The following is a 24,059-nucleotide window of genomic DNA, read 5'->3' on the forward strand; positions in this document are numbered from 1 at the left end:
GGGGCCGGGGCGGGAAGCACCGCGGGGCGGGAGCGGGGGGAGACCGGCGAGAAAACAGGGGCGACCCGGAGGAAGGGCAGCCCGAGGGAGAGCGGAGCAGCCCAGGTTGGCGGGGTACCGGGAGCAGCTGGAGGACACGGGTGCAGAGAGTTGTGGCACTTGCAAGGATACCTGCACTGTGTGCCAGGGAAGGTTTAGGTTGGATATTAAGAAAATTTCTTCACTGAAAGGGTTGTCCAGCCCTGGCACTGGTGGAGTCCCCATCTCCGGAGAGGTTTAAAAGAACATGTAGCTGTGGCACGTGAGGACATGGGTTAATAGTGGTCTTGTCAGTACTGGGGGGGTGGTTGGACTCAATGGTCTCAGCAGGCTTTTCCAAGCCAGTTGGGGTAGGAGGGGACACAGGTGCAGGACAGAGACACACAGGCTATCTCCAGGTTGTGGGTCACCCTGATGTGACGCTGTCACTGCGAGCCCATGCCCTGTACCCATGCAGCACATAAGCATTATCATCCTTTGTGCCAGTGCTGGGCCTTGCCATGGCATCCCCACAGTGCCGTGGCCAGGAGCAGGTGGGCATGCTGCCACTGGCAGTGCTGACTAGGATGTTATTTTTGGAAGAGCTGAGGCTCTGGCTCCCATCCAGCTCTGAAAATGCTGCCGACTCAGGATTTCTTTCTTTCCATTTGGGAATACCGGGGAACCCTCTTCCAGCTCCCATGAATAACTGTGTAAATGATGACAGAGCAGTGTGGCATGTACCTAGACTGGCAAAGCAAAGTCTGTCTCAGTAGCAGGAATGTGGGACTGAGCCCCTTTATCCAGGATGAGGCCCTTCCAGGGATGCAATAGCTGAAGGGATAGGAGAGCACAGGGATGTCACCATACTCAGCACCTGTGAGGAGACAGAGACCTGGCATCACATGGCTCACCATGCCACACCACTGCTCCCAGCACCCTCACCTGGGAAAAGGAGCCAAGAGAATCTCTGGCATCCTATCCCACTGGAAGTAGACATCTGCAGTGGATAGCTGGGGACAAACTGCTGTGGCTGGTGCAGGTGGACCCTCTCCCCTCATTCTTCTCTCCCTACCCTTTCTGGCAGCTCTGCTGTGAAAGCCTGGGCTGTTCCCATCTTGTCTTCAGGGGAGCAGAAAGGTGAAAGCCATCACACTACAGCCCTTCCCAGCCCCCAGCAGTCCTGATGCTGGAAGCAGGAGCACCAACATTCCCAGCCAGCCTAGCCATGTGGCATCATATGCCATACCCAGTCTGGAACACAGATGACATGGGAGTCATGGGGTAGGGAGGACAGGCTGGGGGAATGGGGTATCTGAGCTGAAGGAACTAGGGAGCTGGGGAAACTGTGCTGGGGAACTGGGCTGTTGCAGTTGGGAGAAGTTGGGAAGCTGGGCTGGGGAGCTGGAGAGACTGGGCTGGGTACCTGGGAGAACTGGGCTGTTAGAGCTGGAAGAATGGACTGAGCAAGGGGAGCCAGCAGCCAGTCTGGGGAAGCTGGGCTGGGGAATGGGGAGCATCGAGCTGGAAGAAGTAGGCAGGGGATCTAGAAGCAGTGAGCTAATGGAATTGGAAAACTGGGAACAATGAGCTGATGGAGCTGGGTGAGCTGGGCTGGGGAAGTGGGAGCACTGAATTGATGGAGCTGGGAAAGCTGGGCTGGGAAACTGGGAGCACTGGGTTTTTTGTAACAACTCCCAGTCCTGCTGGCCCCAGTCTGCATGCAGAAATGTCCATTTCTGACACCCTCCCCCACACTCCTGGGTCTTTCCCAGTTCCCTGGCTCCTGATTCTTTTTCCTGCTCCACCATCCACATCTGCTAAAAGTATGCAGAACTAAATCTACGAATCAGTAATGCAGGCAACAAACCCAAGTCTTCTAAATAAAAGTTGTTTGTTTTTTTTTAAATCAAATCCTTAAAATGTATCTTCTTAGCAGCTGTTTAATCCAGAAGTTTGTGGGACCCTGTGGAAGTGCTGGAGTGCTGGTGGGATGGCAAACTGGGCAAACAGCTGCTGGGATAATGGGAGGAAATGGAGGGAACTGGGTTGAAAGAGGAGGAAATAGGAATTGCTGGTGGCAGATACTGAAGTGGGAAAGGGCTGTGGGCAACTTTGTAGGACAGCATGCCCACACACGTGCACTGACACACACCTGCATGTGTCCCCCAGAGACATCCGCTCTCAGCCCAGCCTGCAGCAGATGCCCGTGATTCATGCCACGAGATGTGCAAGTCCTGCCCGGGGGTACAAGTGCTGCAGGTGTGTGCACGGCTGCACGAGGGATGTGTACACAGGAGAACATGCGTGTGCACATGTGTGGCACTGCATGTGTGCATGTAGAAACACCCCTGTGCATGCCACTGCACACGTGTTTGTGTGCACATCTGCGCATGATGTGTGCGAGTACACGTGTGTGCCCGTGCCGTGTCCATGCAGGTGTGTCTATGTGTGACGTGTGATGTGTGTGTGGCGTTTGTTAGTGCGTGTTTGTCCGTCTCGAACCCCTCCCCGCCGCACTGGGCCTCCTACCGGAGCCCGCCAGTCACTTCCCGGCGTGTCCCTCAGCCGCTGCCGCTTTCCCGGCATGCCCCGGGCAGGCCGCGCCACGGCGCCTCCTGGGGGTTGTAGTCCGCCGCGGCGGATAAGCGAGGCCGCAGGCCGCCGTGCGGACTACATCTCCCGGCACGCCTTGCGCACCGCCTGCCTCAGGCTCCGCCGGCCGGCGGCCGCCATCTTGGTTCGCCGGCCGCAGCGACGTGGGGGGGTAAGGTGCGAGCGGCGCAGCGGGAGGACCGAGGGGACTATGCTGGCCTCTCTGGCGTTCCGCACGCTGCCACAGGGGCTGCCGCGGCTCCTCCGGGCGCAGCCACGGTGGTCGCCGTCACGTGCGTCCTACGGGACTGCGGCGGCGGCTGTGGCAGAGGCGGCAGGGGCCGCCCGACCGCGGCTACTGCCGGTATTGGCCGCCAGGGGGCGGCGTGGACTCGCGCCGGCGCCAAGAGCGAGGCTGCCGTGGTGGATCGCTGTCTGCAGGGGGCGGCAGAGGGGCCCGCTGGGGGAACCCCCGCTAGCGGGGCCGGCCCCCGGGGGATCTCCGCTACCTGTTCCGCCAGGCCCCGCTTCAGCAATGGGGCCAGGCCCAGGGGGCTCTCCCGTAGTTAATGGGACAGGCCTAAAGGGGCTCACCACAGCGGAGAGGCCAGGGCTGCCTGCTCCAGGCCTGGCCCCACTGCAGACCCCCCGGCCACCTGCCACCGGCCTGGCCAGCACTGGCTGCCTTGTGCCGGGAACACCGTCCAGCCTCATGGCATCCCTCAGAGAGCCGACGCCATGGCCTTCGGGTGCAGAGCAGCACTGCTGTCATGCGGGAGACCCCGGTGGGCATCAGAGTGGAGCTGGGAGCTGCTCCCCGGGAGCAGGGCTGCCTGCCCTCATCACTGCGCTGGCTTACTGCTACCTTCGGGACCGTCTGTCCAAGGGTGACTATCGCTGCTGGGGCCGGCCCCGGGGCGGGAGGAGTGGGCTGCAGGAGAGAGAATCCTGTGCCCTTTGGGAGGGGATGTAGAGTCCCTCCTTGGGGATGGAACCTGCCTGCTGGCTGTGACCTGGAAAACTCTCCAGAGAAGGGGTTATCCTTAATGCTTTAGTGCATAAAGGGACTCCAAGAGAGCTGAAGAAACATGGGTCTGGAGAGACAGGATTAGGAGGAATGGTCTCCCACTGACTGGCTTCTTCTAACCCTGAGGACAGGCTTTGACAGAATATTGGGAAGAAATTTTTGCCTGTGAGGTTTGGTGAAGCCCTGGCAGAGGTTGCCTAGAGAAGCTTGGCTGCCCTGTCTCTTGGAAGTGTTCATGGACCGGACAAGGCTGGGAGCAATGTGATCTGGTAGAAGGAGTCCCTTCTTATGGCAGAGAGGTGGAATAAGATAAGCTTTAAGGTCCCTCCCAACTCAAGCCAGCGCTCATCCTATCTCTCAGAGCTGGGTGCTGCTCTTCCCTTCTCTAGCCAGGGGGTGTCATTCTGACTCTGTGGTAGGAACACTGTTGTATCTGGAAACCTCTGGCTGAGGCTGACACCTTGGTGTGACAGTGTCCACTGTCCTGGGATGCCTGCTGCTCCCGCAGCCCCCTGTCCTCAGGGTGTGTGATGTGGGGCTGGAGTCAGTCACCAAGACAGCAAGGAGTTTTTAGGTAACCTGCTCGCAGGAATAGGCTCTCATTTACTGGGGTGGTCAGTGAGAGCTCTGAGCAGCAGCAGCCCCTGCACATTCCAGATTAGGATGTCCATGTGTGTCCTCCATGCTAACTCCCTCTTCCTTCTTTCTGCATTTCAGAGGATGCTCTTCTGGAAGCTGCAAGGATTAACAGTGTTTCAGAAGTCAACAGGTGAGCAGGGTTCTGAGACATGAGAGCAGTGTCCCAAGGGCTGGGAGGGCAGGAAAACCCTGTCAGCACATGGGGAAGGAAGGGGCTGGCTGCTCCCAGTCCCCATGGGGTGCTTCCTTCACCTTCTCAGATCCAGAGTGGGTGGGGAGAGATGGGGAGCACCATTACTTGTTGAGTAGGAGGTGGATCACAGATCCTAGTGCTGAGAGAGATTGTGTGAGGCCATACTGTGCAGATGTAGACGTACCCCTGTGAGCGGCACCCTGCAGAGGCGCATTTGTTGGGGTCTGTCTCTGAACAAACAGCCCTTGTGGGTTCCTCAACCTGAGCCAGGAGTTCTCCAGGGGCCTTTTGTCCCACAAGGAGCAGAGGAGAGAGCTCCACCCACCCAAGGAAGCCAGGGAAGTGACTGTTTGGGTGACCAAAGATATAGCTGTTAAGGAGTGGAGCACCTCCAGAGCTCCTGTCCCATGACAGCAGGCATTTTGTCACAGTTGGCTGTGCCTGCCCCACTGGGGTGGTGCCATGGCACCTTTTGGGTGCATCTGGCAGTGTTACATTCCCTGAGGAGGTAACAAAGAGCCAGTTTCTCAGGCTCAGCATGTGACTAATCCCCAGAAGACATGTTGTTTCTGCAGCCAAACCTCCAGGGGGAGACCCAAAGGTTCCCAGGATGGTTTGTGAGCAGCAGTGCCCTGTCACTGACCAGTTGCTATACCTAGTGCTGGGGACAAGGTCTGGGACTGTGGGAGGAAAACAGGTCTCCCCTAAAGTGTGAAGTGTGAGAACCTTGGAGCTGCTTCTTGAACAGGTCCTGGCACTCCTGCCTGGTCTCTCAGAATGCCAGAGGTCTCCCAGGTCCCAAGAGCTGCCCTTAGCCAGTATGGAGTTCAGACTTTTTGGCAGCCTGGTGGTTTGTGTAGGATAGGAAGAGACATTGCTGCTCTCCTGTGTGCACCACACGTGTTTCTGTTTCTGGCTGTGATCTCCCACCCTGCACAGGCATCTGGGGAGGTGGGAGCTGCTGTCCCTGTGTAGAAGCAAAGAAAAGGTAGGAGAGGGAGAGGAGAGCCCTCTTGGCCTGCAGCCAGGGGATGTTCCATCCAGTTTCCAGGATCTTGGATGAGGCAGCCTGGCTCTACTGCACCCCAGGGCTGAGATCTGGCCTAGATCAAGGGCCAAAGAGGATATTGGTGTGCAGCTAATTGGCACATGTGTTCTGCTGCTTGTAATTGCAGGAAGCTGCTGTTTAGGGATGTCTGGGTGATTTGTGAGCCTGGTCAGGCAGAGCAGCAAGAGGCATGCTCTGTGCTCCAGCTGGTCAGGGCAGGGCTGGTGGCTGTACACTGTCCTGCTGGGCTGCACGTCTACAGCTTCTCCCTTTGTTTCTGTACTCTGTCACAGAATTACAGAATCATTTGTGTTGGAAAAGCCCTCTGAGATCATTGAGTCTAACCGTTCCCCCAGCACTGCCGAGCCCACCACTAAACCATGTCTCCAGATCTCTATGTCTGTTAAATCCCTCCAAGGGTGAGGGCTCCACCTCTGTCCTGAACAGCCTGCGCCAGGGCTTGATGACCTTTCCATGAAGAAATTTTCCAAAACATCCAACCTAAATCTCCCATAGCAGAACTTGAGGCTGTTTCCTCTCATCCAGTCACTTGTTACCTGTGAGAATATCCTGACCCCCACCTGGCTACACCCTCGTTTCAGAGAGTTGTACAGAGTGAGAAGGTCCCCCTGAGCCTCCTTTTCTCCAGGCTGAATCTCCCCAACTCCTCAGCCACTCCTCATCAGCCCCTTTGGTCCAGACCCTTCTCTGGACACACTCCAGCACCTCAAAGTCTTTCTGGTCATGAGAAGCCTAGCACTGCACACAGGATTTGAGGTACCTAATCCATGCCCAGTGCAAGGGAACAAGGATCTGCCTTGGGCTTGCTGGGTACACTAGCTGATACAAGTCAGGGTACCACGTGTATTCTTGCCTATTTGGGCACACCTGGCTTATGTTCAGCTGCTGTCAACCCGCACTCCCAGGGCCTTTGCTGCTTTGTGCTTTTCAGCCACTCTGATCCCAGCCTGTATATCTGCACAGGGTTGTGATGACCCAGGTGCAGGACCCAGCACTTGACCTTACTGAGCCTCATACAGTGGCCTCAACCCATCAAGCCAGCCTGTCCAGATCCCTCTGCAAATGCTCTCCAGGGCCTTTCTTCCAATCCTGTTCCCTGTGGGGCTGGCAGTCCTCCCACTGTTTGAAGCTCTGTGCCTGACTCTGCTTGGTACATGCTTTTTGCTTGTGTGAAAAGCATGAATGGTGAAAACTACTGACTCACCCTGCTGCAGGCAGTTTCAGCCTCAAACATGATGAGGAGACTGGAGCATCCCTCTTACGAGGAAAGGCTGGGGGAGATGGGGTCATTCAGCCTCAAGGAGAGATGATCTGAGAGGGGAACTCATCCTTGTCTGTCAGTGTCTGAAGAGAGGTTGTCAGAGGATTGACCAGGTGCTGCTCAGTAGTGCCCAGCAGTGTGACAAGAGGCATCAGGAGAAACTGGTGCACAGGAAGTTCCATCTCATTATGAGAAAGAGCCTTGTACTGTGAGTGTGACAGGGCACTGGAATAGCCTGCCCAGAGTCTGTGGAATCTTCCTCCTTGGGGATATTCAAACCCCACTTGAACCAATCTTGTGCAACCTGCTCTGGGTGAACCTGCTGAAGAAGAAGGTTGGACAAGGTGATCTCCAGAAGTTGCTTCCCACCACAACCACTCTGATTCCATTAATCTCTTTACAACAAGCTTCCACAGACTAGGACTGCCAGAGCCACTGCAGAGCTGAGAGAGGAGGCACAGTCTCATCTTCAATGCTCTCTCCACCTGCAAGGGGTAAAGTCCAAATTGAGCCATAACAGTGTGGGAGTGTGACAATCCAGCTGGGCAACCATCCATGGAACATGACCTGTCCTCTCACCACACTGCTGTTCTCTGCCTGTGATGTCCCCTGGGCTGTCAGGAGAGGGGAGGCTGTGCTGGTGTTTCTTACACAGCTTCAGGCTTGTTTGAAGTGGAGTGCTGATCTTTCCCAAGTGTGTTCTTCAGCTGACAGCTGCTCATGGCCCTCTCTGCACATGAAAACATCAGAATACAGTTACTAGGAAATAAATCTTGTAGTCTAAAGTGTAGAAAACAGCCATGTGAGAGAGGGTGGGAGGTACCAAGTAGATCATGAGATCCTGCCTAAAGTACTGATTCTGTCTCTGGGATCCTCATCATAAGAAGTCTGTGGAGCTGCTGGAGTGAGCCCAGAGGAGGCCATTGGAGATGCTTCAAGGGCTGGAGCCCCTCTGCTCTGGAGACAGGCTGAGAGAGCTGGTGTGTTTACCTGGAGAAGGCTCCATAGAGACCTTGAAGCCCCTGCCGGTGTCTAAAGGAGCTCCATGACAGCTGAAGAGGGACTCCAAGGGCTTGGAGTGACAGAACAAGTGGGGATGGCTTCAAACTGATGGAGGGCAGAGTTAGATGAGATATTGGGAAGAAGTTCTTCCTGTGAGGTTTGTGAGTCCCTGGCACAGGCTGGTCAGAGAAACTGGCTGCCCATCCCTGGAAGTGTTCAAGGCCAGGTTGGACAGCCCTTGGAGCAACAAGGTCTAGTGGAAGGAGTCCTTTCCCATGGCAGAAGGTGTTAGAACTAGCTGAACTTTAAGGTTACTCCCAACCCAAACCATCCCATGATTCTGTGATTATTCCAAGCAGTGAAGGAGCAGGCCTTTCATGCATAACAGACAGACCTCACTGGAATACACATTTGTCTTGCTCCGGGAAGAATGCATATCCACAGGCTGAGTCCAGCCCCTCTGCTGTAGGCTTGCCTCTACCATTGGGCTCCTCTGAGCTTCTAGCCAAGTTTTCTCATCTTTAAGCACTTTTTCAATGTAGGGAACGAGGCTGAATTCTTCATTGAGCTGAAAGAACACGCTGACTTCTGAGAGCATCCTCTTTTGAGCATGTGGCAAACCAGCTCTTCCCTCCAAGCCCTTCATGCTGTTAGCCAGCACAAAATATAATACCTAATTGATGTAGATAATTTCCCTCAGCCTCACTTGTTCTGTGCATTTGGAGGGAAAACAAGGAGCAAAGGCATAAAACATGTCCACCTCAATCCCACTTGTGTTGATATTCAGTATTAATATTGGTTCTTTGTCTTCCAGCTTTGTTTCTTAGTGAGCCACCCCAAAAGCACAGGCTTTGAGCAGTTTTCTCACCAGATAACTATGATGGAGCAGTGTTTTCCTCAGCCCTGTGCAAGTGTGACTCATGGAGACACAGAGCATGTGTCAGACAGCTGTTATCAGCTTCATTCCTAACAGCAGGCAGCCACTCAAGTCTGTGTGGTGATGAGATCTGGAGCTGACCAGGTACTCTCCTGCTCCCACAGGGATCCAGACAGACATGGCAGTGGGGCAGGAAGCTCTATGTCAGTTGCTGCAGCTGAGTCTGCTCTACCCAAGCTGATTTTTTAGGTGGAAGAGATGCAAAAACAGCTAAGTTAGGCTTGATTGCTCCACATAGTGATCTCTCCATTTTCAAGCAGCACCACTCATCCTGGCTCTGACTCATCACAGTTTTGCTTCCTCCAGACTGTGCTTGTCTCTTCTCCCTTGTTTGTAAGTGGCACAGCTCATTGAGAAAGACTTCCCCCATCTCTGTCCCTGGAAGTGTTCAAGGCCAGATTGGACAGGGCTTGGAGCAACTGGTCTAGTGGAAGGTGTTCCTGCCCATGTGAGGGAGTAGGAACAAGATGAGCTTTAAGATCTCTCCTAACTGTAACCCTTTCAATTCTCTCCAGTTTGGGGGGTGGACTAGGGGTACAGCAACACCTTTTGTTTGCTTCCTGGCTCAAGGGTTTGTTAAAGAATTCAGAGACTGCATTTGAATTCAGAGACTGGGTAAAAAATCCCTCTGTTGTGAGTCAGGCTTTGCTTACCTGGAACATCAGATCATTGAAAGACTTATGGGAGCTGGTATCCCATGTTACCTGTTGAAGCATCTTCTCTCACAGAATAGTTGTGAGTGTTGTGACTGAGCCTTGAGGGATGTCTGAATGCTTTGCAGGGTGAGCAGAAGTGTCATGTCTTTGGCTCCTGGAGCATTATGGCCATCATGTACCTTACTTCAGTCCTGAACACATCTTCAGTAGTGGTAGTGAGGACAGGTTGGAAACAGGATTGGGAGATGATTTATAATTCCATTTATTTCCATTGCTCCATATTTATATGATGTTGAGCCTGCATTTGTCTGTGTGTATCTGAGTTACAGACACCTAGAGCTTTTAGGATAAAAGGACGTTTATCATGTAAATGTTGCCTTTAACCTTTTCTCCTAAATGACCAAATTATCCAAGACTGAGTTTCAGTGGAAGTTTTGTTACTGGTTATTGAGTTTGATTTGGCCTGTGGCTTCAGGAATTCAGAGCAGATACAACAGCCCAGATTTCTTTATATTGTCAATTAAGTATTGTGTGTGCTGTGCTTTCCTGTACTAGGTAGCTGCAAAACTGCCCTTTTTTGTCTGCTTCTTGGTGTATTTTGGCCTCCCAGGATTGTTTGAGTTTGCACAGAGACACAGAGCAGTGTCTCTGCAGTCAGTGCCAAGCCAACCATGGGAGACAGGAGATCTCATGCTTCTTTCCAAAACAGCTTTAAAGCCCCTAAATCCCAGATCCCTCTCTGCAGAAGCAGATACCAACACACCTGGATGTGTGGGAGTTTCTGTATATCTGGAATACATCTGGGAACCATCAAAGGGTTAATTCCAGTTAGTGGAGATGTTTGTCAGCAGGGCTGAGTGCAGGACAGCCTTCTGCACAGCTCTGGGTTTGGAGGAGAAGCAGTCCACCAGCAGGGATGTGGCCTGTACAACCAGGGAATCAATTATTCCACTTTCCTCAAAGCTCAGGAGTTAAGGGACATCTTGGAAGATGTCAGGCAGCAGGTTAAAAACTTGCTGAGTACTTGCCTACACAGCACATAAACTGTGAATGTTGGTGGATATGAGGGAGTCTGACACTTGAGTTCAGACCTGTGCAGAGTAAGTTGAGCAGGTAATCCATGCCACCTCCAGTGGAAACAGATTGTCAGAAGTTATTGTATTATGCTCAAATTCCTCTGCAAACAATGATGATTCATTTCCCACTTAGGCTGCTGGCCTCCACCAGAGCAGGCTGGCAGGGTATTTTTCTGGCATACAGCTCAGCTGTTGCAGTGGGGTGACTGAACTGGGGCTACTCCATGTAAGGTTTCACATTCTCTTCCAAGTCTGGTGATGCCAACTGTCAAATCACAGATTTGGGTTGGAGGGGATCTTGAAGCTCATCCACTTCAGCCCCCTGCCATGGGCAGGGACGTCTTCCACTAATCCAGGTTGTTCCAAACCCTGTCCAACCTGGTTTTAAGCACTTACAGGCATGGGGCAGCTACAGCTACTCACATGTCTGTATTAGCCTTTTCATGCCTGGATTGTACCTCTTTGACTTTCCCTGTTCTGTGTGCTCTCACCCATGGTGATTTTGCCCACCCTCTGTGCCCCCAGACCTGCTGTCCTCTTGGAGTTTGCTTTACCTCCTGAAACTTGGATTTATAATTATATTTATATTCCCTTTGATTTTGAAAATTTATTTCCAGGAGTTTCTTCTTGGCCACTGGCCTCTCTACATGGCCTGTTTGTGCTGTTAGGGTTAGGGTTACCAGGATTCGTCCAGGATCCCCCATGTCCTGGGAGCAGCTTTCCTGCATTGAGAGCTGCAGAGAAATGTCCCCTTCCCTTTCCCCTTCCCCTTCCCCTTCCCATTTTCACAGAGCACCATGATGTGTTACTGGCCCTGCAAACATGGTGAGGGGTGAGAAACAGCCTTGAGCTCTCTCCAAGAATACAGCAGCCACATCAAAGGGTTTTGAGCAGCTCGCAGTGTCCTACTGTCCAAGCAGATCCTTTCCTGGCAGGAAAATCTAGCAGGGATTGTGCTTTCATGTTCCAAGATATTGTTCAGTTGGGATGAACAATATTTCTTCTTCTTCTGCAAAGCAGAGGGCAGTTCCCAAGAGGGTGAGCACATCTGAGAGTGTCCCCCACTCTGCAGTTAAACAGTGACATATTGGGACAGGGCTGGGGTAAATGTTTAAGAGGCTGAGAGAAACAGAAGCTATTGTTGTTGCAAAAGTTCAAGTTTCCAGCTTCCTCTTCCTCCACCTGTCAGGATGGAGTGCTGGGCATGCTCCCGGCACTGAGCACAAACTCAAACATGCCCTCTGGGCTCAGCAGTGTCACCGAGTCAGTCACCCAGAACCCCAGTGGCGGGGTGAATAGAAGGCACATCTGTCCGGGGGCAGTGGGGGGAGAAGGCTCATCGCTGCCAATGTGGGCTCTTTATCTCTTCTGCAAGGATCAAAGTGCTGAGGCCTTGGGAGCTGCTGTCTCGAGGTAAAATAAGGCATATGCACAAAGCAGTAGGTGCTGCTCTTCCCAAATTCCTCCAGCAAATTCCAGAGCAGACAGTGATGTTCATAGAATCAGGGAATCACAGAGTGGTTTGGGTTGGAAACAACCTTAAAGCTCACCCAGTTTCAACCCTCTGCCAGGGACAGTGACACCCTCCACTAGACCAGGTTGTTTTAAGCCCCATCCAGCTTGTCCTTGAACACTTACAGGGATGAGGCAGGCACAACTTCCCTAAGACAGCCTGTGCCAGGGCCTTACCACCCTCACAGGGAAAAAAATTATCCCTAATATTCAATCTAACCCTGCTGTCTGACAGCTTTCTGCCCTAAAACCATAAAAAAAAAAATAATTATTGAAATCCCTTAAAAATTGGTACTTCCTCAACCAGAAACACCAGCTCTGACTCAGGGTTCTTCTCCTGGCCGGGTCTTGAATCGCAGAATCCCAGAAGAGTTTGTGTTGGAAGAGACCTTTAAAGGTCATCCAGTCCAACTCCCGCCATGGGCAGGGATATCTTGGTGGCACCACTGCAGTCAAGGAGCAGTTTGTCATTTGAGAAACACTGGAAATGGCGCTAATAGAGCTGTATCCATGTGAGAAACTCCTTAGGAGGTGAGTGTCCTGGATCTTACTTGGTTAAAATGTGGATAAACATCCTAAACATTGATCAGAGGATTTTATTTAATTAAAATAAAGTACTCCTTCTGGTAAATACATTTGGCTGTCTGGGATCTGAGCAGTGGTCGTGGCTTTATCGATTGTCATATCATTAAATCAGGCGGAGAAAAAATAAATGATGGGCCTGAAGACCCTGAACATAAAGTTCAGTTGTCTGAAAATCTGTTAAGTTGCTGAGCATCTTGCAATGATTTAACAAAAATAAAAAAATAAAAAAAAAAGCAATTCAGCTCCTAAATGAAATGTCAATGCATATTATGGTAGATGATGTGATACAAGTAATTCTCTCACTGGGCTCAGTGATGTGGCATTCCAGATGCTTATGATGATCTAGAACAGAACTGAACAGAAAAGTTACTTGACTGATCCTAATACCTTTGCTCCAAGTTTGTAACCTAATCCCACAAGAGAGGCTCCAGCATCCTTCCTGTTGGATGCACAATTATTAAACAGGTTTGACTGCTGGACTAGGATATTTTCCGTTATTTTTGGTTTTTTAAGAATGAACATAATTCATTATTCAGGATCTCCTTCCAGTGTGTCTGTAACGAAAAAAGTCTTTCAGTGAGTTCATAGGTATTTTTCAGTGGCTCCAAAGTGCCTTGAGAATTCTAAAATCACAGGATAAGGAATGGCTTTGGTTGGAAGGGACCTTAAAGATCATCTAGTCCCAGCCCTTTTGCCATGGACAAGGACACCTCCCACTAGATTAGGTTGCTCCAAGACCTGTCCAGCCTGGCCTTGGACACTTCCAGGAATGAGGCAGCCACAGCTTCTCTGGGCAACCTGTGCCAGGGCCTTACCAACTTCAGAGGGAAGAACTTCTTCGCAATATCTAATGTAAATCTCCCATCTTTTAGTTTAAAACATTATCTTTTTGTTTTAAATAAGGGTTGATGTCCTGTCCTTTGTCTCAAAGGGAAATGCTGAAGAGTTACGCTGCAGGTCCCATTTATGAGAAAACAAATGTAACAGGAGAAAGGAGGTTGACTTCACACTGACATAATGCAGGGTTAGATTGTATACTGGGAAGAAATATCCATCCACATGGATATGATGGATGAGTGCCCCATCTCTGGAAGTGTTCAAGGACAGGTTGGATGGGGCTTGGAGCAACCTGGTCTAAGGGAAGATGTCCCTGGTTGTGACAGTGGGGTTGTAACTGGATGATCTTCAAGGTCACTTCCAGTCCAAACCCTCCCATAAAACATTAAAATTCATGACAGATGAAATTAAGACTGACCCTTTGCAGCAAAGTAACCCAGGGGCTGGCAGAAGGTGACCAGGATGGTCTCTCTGCCCCTGTAATGTAAAATCATATAAATACTATGGTCAAGTGTAAATGGGCCTGATACTTTGCAAGACTACATTAATTAAACTCTACTGAGGATGTTAATCAGTGGTTGGTGTTGGCTTTTTATTGCCAGACAAAAGTTCCCAGCCTGAAGGAGTTTGTGTGCCTCCATCCTGGCATAGCTGATACCTTCTTACCTGCAGTTTTGGTGTTGGGGTTACCTTGCCCCTTCTGGGTTCCTCTTTCAGGCTCCCTCTCCCTTGTTACCAAGATGCCTTTATTTCCTGGATTTTCTGTGGCTATTAGGCTGTCACAGTGACACCCTGTAGGAAGGGGGTGATGTGAATGTTACTGCTTTCAAAGGACTTTCAAATGGCCAAGTAAGTGCAATGAAATTCAGAAATAATAAGCACGTTGGTCCACACCACTCTGAGAGACAAGAGGAAGGGGATTTGGCATCACAATGTCTGGGAAAGGATCTTTGGAAGCAGTTGGGGTGAGTCGGGGGAGACAGTAAGTTCTCTGCCATTGCAGCATCCTGACCAGCATCCTGAGTTCTGGTGCTGGTGGGAATGGCTCCTTAGGGTCTGGGGGAGTGAGTGTGGAGTTTGTTCCTGCAGTGGCAGCAAGTGAGCAGTTTTCCAGCTGAGGGAGCAGCTCCCTGTGCCTGTGCAGAGGACATGGCACACATGGTAGCACAGATGGAGGTGTGGTGTGGATTTCTCCCCCAGGCAGTATCCTTCCAGCTGGAGCAGGGGATGGTGTGACCAGCAGTGGCCATGGGTCTGAGTCAGGCTTATCTTACCTTATCTCTGTTGTGAGTGCAAACACCTCTGTAAGTGGAGCTGCAAAGAGAGCTGATCTCTGAAGATAGCAATCTGCTATCCTCTGTGTGTCTGGGCACATCCGGCCTCACCAGGACAGAAAGCTCTGTGGCTGCACAGGGATATTTCTTCTTTCAGCATTCTGTTGTCTGAGAGTGCTCTTCAGGCAGCAGAACTGGCAACATGCTCCTGACATTCAGTTGCAGGGATGTAGTACTGGCAGAAGGAGAAAGCATAAGGATATTTTAACAAATTCTTCATAGAAAAGGTTGTCCAGCCCCGGCACAGGCTGCCCAGGGCAGTAGTGGAATCCCCATCCCTGGAGGGATTTAATAGATGTGTGGATATAGCACTTGGAGACATAGGTTAGTGGTGAGATTGGCAGTGTTGGAGGAATAGTTGGACTCAATGGCCTTAGAGGGGCTTTTCCAACCCAAATGATTCCATAATTCTATGCCATACCCTGTGAGGGGGTCAAGGTTGCTCTTGTGCAGCTCTGCAGATGAGTTTACTGGGCCACTGAATAATGCAGGAGCTGCAGCTTGACCAGTGTTAGCCATGTGCAGGGCTGTGTAGATCCAAATCCCCATAAGACTGTAGGTGAATCATCCCTGCTCTCTGTCTGCTGGGTGGTTCTTCAGGTATTAAACTGCATAGAAAAAAGAAATAAAAATTGGATCTGGTATGGATTCTGTGTGAAAATTTGCTCCTCAAGTGTCAAATTTCTTTGGACCAAGGTCCTGTTGTTGACCTGACAGTTCATTACCATTAAACTTTAAATTGTAACCCTGGTAAAGAAAGCATAAACCTTCTGTTGGTGCTATGATCATTATAGTGGTCACAGGCTCCTGAATCACAGCTGGGAGCTACAAATGAAGGCTGCCAGTTTTGATTCTAGTCTTTCAGCTATTAGGTCTCTGTCCAAGTATGTGATGAACAGTTCAGAGCATCCAGAACCACAGCACTAGTGCTCACCACTCCTTCTGTAAAAAAAGGGTGGTCACATTGTCCAGCCAGACCCATTACCTGTGTATCATACCACCACTTGAGTCAGAGGAGTTCACCAACATGCTTCTGCTTAGAGCTTGGCTGAAGCCATCTGCCTGTTGGCTCTCAAGCCCCAGTCTCTGTCAAATAAGGCAGGTGGTTCAACTGGAGAGGAATTTTTATTACAGGCTTTTTATTCAGATGATGTTTATCTGGCTGGTTTCTTCGGTCAGTGGGGTGAACTGTGTTCAGCTATGTCCAAAATATCAGACAAAGTTCAGGCAACCAGATATTGCTGGTTGGAAATAACTTTAGGATTATCATACCCTAGCATTGAAAGGTTTGGTTGGGTGGGAGCTTCAAGACCATGTAGTCCCAACCCTTCTGCCATGGGCAGGGACACCTTCCACTAGAGCAGGGTGCCAGAAGCCCTGTCCAGCCTGGTGTTGGACACTCTGAGGGATAAGACAGCCACAGCTTCTTTGGGTAACCTGTACCAGGGCCTCACCACCCTTACATCCAAGAATTTCTTTTGATATCGCATCCAACCCTGCCCTCTGTCAGTGGGAAGCCATTCCCCCTTGTCCTGTCACTCCAAGCCCTTGTCCAAAGTCCCTGTCCAGGTCTTTTGGAGCCCCTTTAGGCACTGACAGGGACTCTTAAGTTCTCCTAGAGCCTTCTCTCATTTAGGTCTCAGTGTATGAGTGTATTTGTTCCTTGGGATAAGTTTCTAGTGAAACCATTGTGAAGGTTTCCGATGAGGTGGAGAAAGGTTGGCAAGACACCCTGGGTATAGCTGTGAGTGTTCCTTCAACCAGCATTCCTGCTTTCCTTTTTTCTTTTTTTTTTCCAACTGTAAGAAGAGGAATATGGTTCATTTACCTCCTTTTTTACTCATTCCATCCCAGCACTCTTAACCACCCAACAGCGTTGCCAACAGAGCAGACCAAGAACAAGGAATTTGGAAAGGCTGTCTGAGTTCAGATGTTTACCTCTCAAATTCCTTAAAGAGGTGATCTGACTTGTTCAGTGCACGTAAGCAGTCACTCCTGAATTTGACTTCCTTGCCTGGAATGCTGGGTGGAATTTCAAAACTCTCAAGTGTGGTGCCTGCACAGGCGGAACATGGCTGGTGTGTTCACTTGTGTCTCTCCCAGCAAGGAGATTAATGACATGTCTTCCTTGTTATACCAGTGTGGAGGATGCACTGTGCAGGGACAGCCTCACACATAAGATGAAAAAGCCTTAATTTGTGAAAAGAGAAAAGGATAAACCAAGGGGCAGAGAACTGCTGACTCCTGCATGGTCCACCCTGCTTTCTAAAGCCTGACCCATGGCTGCCCTGTCTTGATACTGGCAGCACCTTGCTCCTGTAAGAAAAATGGATTTGTAATCATGGATTTGGTTGTGTAGAGGGGCCTTTTATACAGGCAGACAGTGGCAAGACAATGGGAAATGGCTTCAAACTGGCAGAGGAAAGATCTAGATTAGATATGGCAAAGAAGTTCTTCCTTGAGAGGGTTGTAAGGCCCTGGCACAGGTTGCTCAGAGGAGCTGTGGCAGCCCCATCCATGGAAATGTCCAAGGCAGCTTGAATGGGGCTTGGAGCAACCAGTTCTAGCAGAAGGTGTCCATGCCTTTGGCAGAGGGGATGGAACAAGATGGTCTGCAAGGTCCCTTCTAGCACAAACCCTTTTGTGAATCTTTCTATGATTTTATGACTTGAACATGCAGGGTTTAGAGTTTGTCTCATTTAACTTGAGCACTGTAAAATTTGTGTCTCAGTTCTGAACTTCCCTTCTTCTTTGTGGTGTGGAGAGAACTATCATTCCATGCTGTCCAGTTTAGCACGTGTTTCAGGTTGAGCTAAAGTATCTGCTGCAAGAACCTGTCCCTTGCCATTATGTTGAAAAAGCTGAGAAAATTTTGGAGACATGAGGATAGTTTGGTTTCTACTATTTTTGGGGGTTGTCTTATTTGTTCTTGTGCTGTATGAGAAAAGTGTAAAGTATCTGCAGATCGTATGGGCTTTGGAGGTCCACTGAACTGCTTCTGAAGCTTAATGGGTGCTTTGCAGCCAAAGGATTCAAATGTCATTGGAATTCGGGTTTATCAGTTATGCTACTGATTGGTTCTTTGGGAATTTGACTGAACAGAATAAATAAACAAACAAACAATACAGAAAACAAGATGTTGGCATTGCAGCCTTTGAAGGCCATCACCTGGATGTTTGTTTAAGTTTGGTCACCTTTGAGAACTGTATTGAATCAATTTTATGTTGGGTCTTCCGTGCAGGAACAGTTGCCTGCACAGTAAAACATTTTGCTTTCCCTCATTAGCTCAGGGATGCTTGGGTGCTCTCTTCATATCTGTTTCCTGACCATATCTCTCCCTTCCCCAGGTTGCTGGAAGAAGGCGCGGATGTGAACGCAAGGCACAAGCTCGGCTGGACAGCTCTCATGGTGGCAGCCATCAGCAGGAACTCCAGGTATGTGCATGTGACATCGTGGTGACTCACTTCAGCTTTTTCCTAAAGTCATACTGAGCTCTGTAGAGAGTTCCCATAAAGTTTGCGATGTGGAGCTTAACACAAGTGAGCTTGTCACTCTCCTTATGCCCAGTACATGGTGTGACAGATCAGGGCAGGCTGCCCCCCCAGTCCCACAGATGTTACAGCTGAACTGATGGTGCCATTCCACAGCAGCTCTCAGGTTTTGGCCATGGATGAGCCCATACTTGCGTGATGTCATTGTGGTGGGTACCCCACCAGCCAAAATCACTCCCATAAGAGCTGTCCCATCCCTTCTCACTGGTGAGGCTGTAGCTGGGGTTGAATGCTGTGCCCTTGCTCCACAGTTCCCATGATGATCACTCTGGCTTCTTGTAACCTTTTAAAGACACTCCTAAATATATTCAGTCTACAACTAAATTCAATTAGATTTTTTTTTTATTTAAGGAAAAAAAAAAGAAAAAAAGAAATCCAATTTTGGAAAATGTGGGACAGACGGGAGAATGAGCTTTGATGTTACAACCTCTCAGGGATGCTTTACTTAGTCACAAGTTCATAAGCAAAAAAGCTTAATTACTTGGGAAAACACAGGATTAAAGCAGTGCACAATGGCTGAATATCCGCTCTCGGGTGACACTATTCCAGTCCATGTGCTGAGTTCGTGTGTGGTGCAAACTTTGATGTGTGCTATGACAAGCTGAAAGTCGTGACCTCCTCAGGGAGCTCCTTAAAACAGGCCCAGAGGTGGGGGCTTGCAAATGTTTGTTTAACTTTGATGTCCGAGCAGCAACGGGCCCTGTTATTTGCCTGTCCACGAAGGGATGGGCTTGGGAGCCTCCCACCTTTCCCAGTGGACAATGGTCAGCAGCAGAGTGTGACGACTGTTTACCATTCCGAGTGACTGGTGAAGCAGAACAGGACTTCCCGAGTTGCAAAGGCTAAGGGGAGACAGGGAGAAAGGCTGTTCATGGGACAATAATTACCTAAAATCAGGCCTAAAATCAAGTGGAAATGCTAATGAAAACATCTTGACAGTAAAAAATGAGTGGACCCCAGGCTGGTCCCTGCTGAGAGGGCAGAGCCATCACCACATCTGTCTTTGTTGTGTACCAGGCCAAAAGAAAAAGGGCTTGGCTGTGTTGGGCAAATTCTGTTTATTTTTTCCCAAATTTTAGATGCATACTGACTTAAAGTGAAAATTAAGAAGACCTTGAATAGCTGAAGCTCAGTGGAACTTGTCTCCATATAGCAGAAGAGTAATTAGATACTGTTAGACTTGATGATCTTAAAGGATTTTTCCCACCTTTATGACTCTGATTCTATCCTTTCTGGAGGTAAACATAAATGCAGACAGATGTATTCCGTATGTAACAGCTCCAGCATTGTGCCAGACAAGTTTTGGCCCTTGGTCCTCTTTCTAGAATTGTTCACAGTGCAGAGTGGGAAATGAATTGAGCTGGTACAAGACCCACAGAGAGTTTGAAATTCCTTACAAATTGTTTCCTAATGGACCTAGTACACAGGGTGAACTGTGTATCTGAAACTAGATGATGTGGCCAGGGTGTATGGGGAAGGGAGGAGTCAGAGGCACAAGGATGCAGGATGGTTTCGTTTGTAGAGTGTGGTCCCTCTGTAAAAGGTTATGCTCTAAATCTGCTTTCTCCAGACGCATCAACTGATCTCAGAATCACAGGTTGGAAGGGACCTTGAAGATCATCCACTTCCACCCCTCTGCTCTGAGCAGAGACACCTTCCACTAGACCAGGTTGCTCCAAGCCCCATTCAACCCAGCCTTGACCGTTTTCAGAGATGGGGCTGCCACAGTTTCTCTGGGCAGCCTGTGCCTGGGCCTCACCACCTTCTCAAGGTAGAATTGCTTCCCTTTTTAACCCTGCCCTCTGGCAGTGTGATGCCATCCCCTCTGGTCCAATTGCTTGTGTAATAATCCACCTGATGTGATGGATTTGAAATTGTTACAACTTTTGATCCTCAGCCCCTCAGAGCAGCAGCCTCTGGAGAGGTGAGCTGGGCTGTCCCTAGCTCAGAGATGGCTGAGGTGCAGCCAGCTGAGCAGGACCTACAGGTACTGTGTTGCCTGCAAAAAGATCAAGGTCATTCCAATGTTTAACTTACTGGCTCTCTCACCACTTCCTCTTTCATGGCTGCTGATACCTACACAGGTTCCTCAGCATGGTTTTGAAGGGCTGGGTTGCTGAGAACTGAAATGAGTGTTTTCATCTAAGAAAAAGGAAGCCTTCATCCTCAGATTACTGCCTTTCCAAAGGTGTTTTGCGGAGAAGAACAACATTTTCAGTCTCCATTGTGTGCTGGAGATTTCTGTGACCTGTCCTTTAGCTTTGTCATGTTTCCCAATTTCCACAGCCCTCTCTCTTCCAATTAGACAGCCCCAGTCCATCTGTTTAATTTAATTCCAGAGGCACTGCTTTAATGATTTCTGTCAGTTGCCATCACACTACTAAGATGAAATCCAGTGTGCTGGAAGGCAAGTTTGGGGTCCATCTTTTCTTTTTACAGCAAAACAGTGATCATCTTCCTCTTGGAAATGTCTTGTATCAAAAATGTGGGGAGGCATTAAGAAGCATTCTGCAATATTCCCATGGATAGACTGTTTTGGATAGTCTCCAAGAGGAGACTGGTGTCTGCCTGGGAGGGGAGATAGAGTTGTGAGGGGAGTCTCTAGTGGAGACAGACATTTAGGGTTCCTTTTTTACATGACACAGAGTCAACATCCAAATTCTTTGGCTCCATGATGATACAGCTTGTCACTGGGTCGTGGGCTAAAGACACATCAGCTGTGACAATGTTTACAGCAGCAAAGGAAGGTTTTATGCTGTAATTCCCATTGCTGCAGGAATTACCATAGCATTGGTATAATTTTAGTATTTAAGCTTTAATTAAATGCATACTCAGAGCTTTGTGAGGTTTGTGCATTTGTTAAAATAAGCAATCAAGCTATCATAAATGAAACCCCAAAGCAGGTAGGACTTTAGCTGTATGTCTGTATTTTGTAGCATAGTGACTTTTGTTATATCCAGTTATCAGCTACTACGGCTTTTATCATTTCCACAGAAATAAAGTGATGGTGAAATATCAAGTCATCTTCTCAACCTCCTCTGAGGTAGAGAACTACTTGTGAGGTAGGGAAAACTAAGGCACAGAGCAGCATGGAAAGTCTGAGTCCCCGTGGGATAAGTTTGAGTAGTTCTGAAAATCACTGGAACCTGCTTCTGCTCCCATTCAACCACATTGGCACAGCTCCTGAGAAGCAGTTCTGAAGCTGGAGCATGAGCATGAATCTGATGAGGAGTGGCTGAGGAAGCTGGGGGCCTCAGCCTGGAGAAAAGGAGGCTCAGGGCAGCCTTCTCACTCTGTAAAACTCCCTGACAGGAGGGTGGAGCCAGATGTGGGTCAGTCTCTTCTTCCAGGTAACAAGGGACAGGGGAAAAAAGGAAACAGCCTCAAATTGTGCCATGGGAGCTTGAGGTTGGCTATTAGGGAAAATTCCAAACCTGAAAATATTGTCAAGCCCTGGAAGAGACTGTCCAGGCCAGTGGTGGGGTCACCATCCCTGGAGGGATTTAAAAGTCATATTGGATGTAGCACTCATGGACGAAGTTCAGTGGCGACCTTGGTAGTACTGGGAGAATAGTTGGACTCAATGATCTCAGAGGGATTTTCCAGCCTAAATGGTTCTGTGATTCTATGATATTAGGGCTTCTAAAGTTTTCTTCATGGCTCAGGTGGTAGGGAGGAGCACCTGGTTGCATTCATAGGGATTCCTTTCTCAGAATCCAGTTCAAGCGCAGTTCAAGCCTGTGCAAGTGTCCATAATGGCTTTCACAGTAGCAACAGCAGCAATATAAAACCATGTTTTAATTGGGCAGAAGTGCTCAAACCCTCAGAGCATCATTTTGTCCCCCTCTGGACTCACTCCAGTAGCTCCACATCGTTCTGATTTTGGGTGGCCCAGAGCTGGAGCCAGCACTGCAGGTGCAGAGGAGCAGAGAGTCAGAATTTCCCCATCCCTGCTGCCCATGCTGTGGGATCAGCCCAGGGCTTGGGTTTGTGAAAACACACTGTCAGACCATGTTTAGCTTTGTCTTTCTGATTCACTGGGGACTTCAGCCTCCAAATTCCTCTTGACTCTTCCACACATCATCTACTCATCTTCATTTTCTTTTTGTAGCTTTGGCTTTCTACACACCCTTATTTCTTCTTCTGCCTTCCTCTTTAGGTCTGCATCTCTTTGAGTTTCTTAACCTTTGTTTCTCAACACCTTTCTTCATGAATGATCCATGTCAAGTGACTCTTCCCTGAGCCTCAGCTCTCCTTTTCCTTCTCTGCCTTTCTGTGTAGATCAAAGGATCTGTGGGTCAGAGGTTCTACCATGGAACCAGAACTAGTAGGGCTTGGCCCAATCTGGCCTCATCCCTCGCCCTTCTCTGTTGCAATCAGAGGCACAGAGTATGTGCCCTTATCTTTGATACCTGCCTCTGACATCCAAGAAAGCACCGAATTTTATATACCACCATGAAAACAACTGTTACATAGAAAAACTGAGAGTGTGAGTGTGTAAATTAGAGAGTTTTCTTAAGTCACTAGGTGAAAAAGTTGAAGTCTAAGGTGTAAGCTTAAAGCTTTAAGTGGCTTTCAACCACTCCTTTTCTGGGTGTTTTTGATGAACAGTGACCACTTGGCTGTTCCTGCAGCTGTTAACTCATGCCTCTGCCTTGGCAGTGCCCCCATCTCACACCCCTGGGCATGAACACCCCTCTTTTCAGGGATGAACACCATCTGATGTCTTGCAACTCAGGCACAATGTGATACTGTCAATTTAGCAGGTTCCTGCACCTCTCCAAGCTACAGAAATGGCTTCTTTTCACATTTTCTTACTGTTCCAGGCACAGAGCAGGGCTTCTAACACTCCTCAACTCCCTTGTGTGCCTTCACCGTATCTCTGAAAGATGATTCACCCATGTCACACTCTTAAAGAAAACTGAACAATACAACAATTACTACCCTTCAAGATTTATTTTTTTCCATGTTTCAGATTCCATAATCCCTTTTTATCCCTTTTTGAGGAGTTGGTTATTTTCATTTGGGTTAATAATAATACATCACTGTGTGAGGGATTGCTGCGGCTGCCTGGCTTTCTGTGCCATAGGTAGATGTAAACATGCTCCTGGGAAGGCACACATCCCCATTTAGCCTCATCTGAGCAACAGTTCCTGCCAGCCTTCCTGCTGAGCTGAGTTTTACACAATTAAGATATAACCACACAAGGATCTTTGTGTCCAGGCAGGACATGTGGCTCCTGCCAAAGCTCAGGGCAGCCGCGTATCAAAACCCGCCCAGACGTTTGCATTGTGCTGATAACACACGGTCATGGGGATCACCAGGCTTCCTTGGTTCACCAACCCCAGCTGTCTACGCTTTGGTCCAGGCACAACGTCTCTCTTGATGCAGCCCCAGTCACCTCCCACCATCTCACCATTGATTTCCCCACCCCCTGTATCGTGTATATGTATTTATTTATTGAACAATATGTTAGGCCAGCCATTACAAGCAGAAAGCACTTTTCCCGATCGATTGAACTGCCCAGCCAACTCTAGCTCAGCATTGCCCTCTGAGTCATAACCAGGGTCAATTTAGATTTATATTTATGCTGATGAATAGGCTCTACCTCTAATCCAATCAAAACTTGATCAGCAAATTAAAACTCAGCTTGTTGAGGCTGTTGAGCACAGGTGAGTTATGGAGGGAAGCTGGAGCAGCCCAGCTGGACAGTGGCATTCCACTCCTGCTAGGATCTAGCGTGGGGTGTTGTTCTGCCCCAGTGCCT

At 49.3% G+C, this 24,059-nt stretch overlaps 1 protein-coding gene across 3 annotated transcripts in view; it reads left to right on the forward strand.

The window, feature by feature from the left end:
- Positions 1 to 2,766: 2,766 nt before the first annotated feature.
- Positions 2,767 to 24,059, forward strand: part of CLPB (caseinolytic mitochondrial matrix peptidase chaperone subunit B) — a 72,705-nt gene continuing 51,412 nt past the window's right edge. Inside the window, exons 1-3 of one of the 3 annotated variants that reach the window (XM_015641247.3) lie at positions 2,767 to 3,500; positions 4,358 to 4,409; positions 18,089 to 18,175. In XM_015641247.3, coding sequence (XP_015496733.1) covers positions 2,825 to 3,500; positions 4,358 to 4,409; positions 18,089 to 18,175 — 815 coding nt within the window. In that variant the 5' untranslated portion in view covers positions 2,767 to 2,824. The remainder of the gene's footprint in view (positions 3,501 to 4,357; positions 4,410 to 18,088; positions 18,176 to 24,059) is intronic. The other 2 variants (XM_033518338.1, XM_015641236.3) reach the window with 2 other exon arrangements.

Source organism: Parus major, chromosome 1, assembly GCF_001522545.3.
Source record: "Parus major isolate Abel chromosome 1, Parus_major1.1, whole genome shotgun sequence".
NCBI lineage: Eukaryota > Metazoa > Chordata > Aves > Passeriformes > Paridae > Parus > Parus major.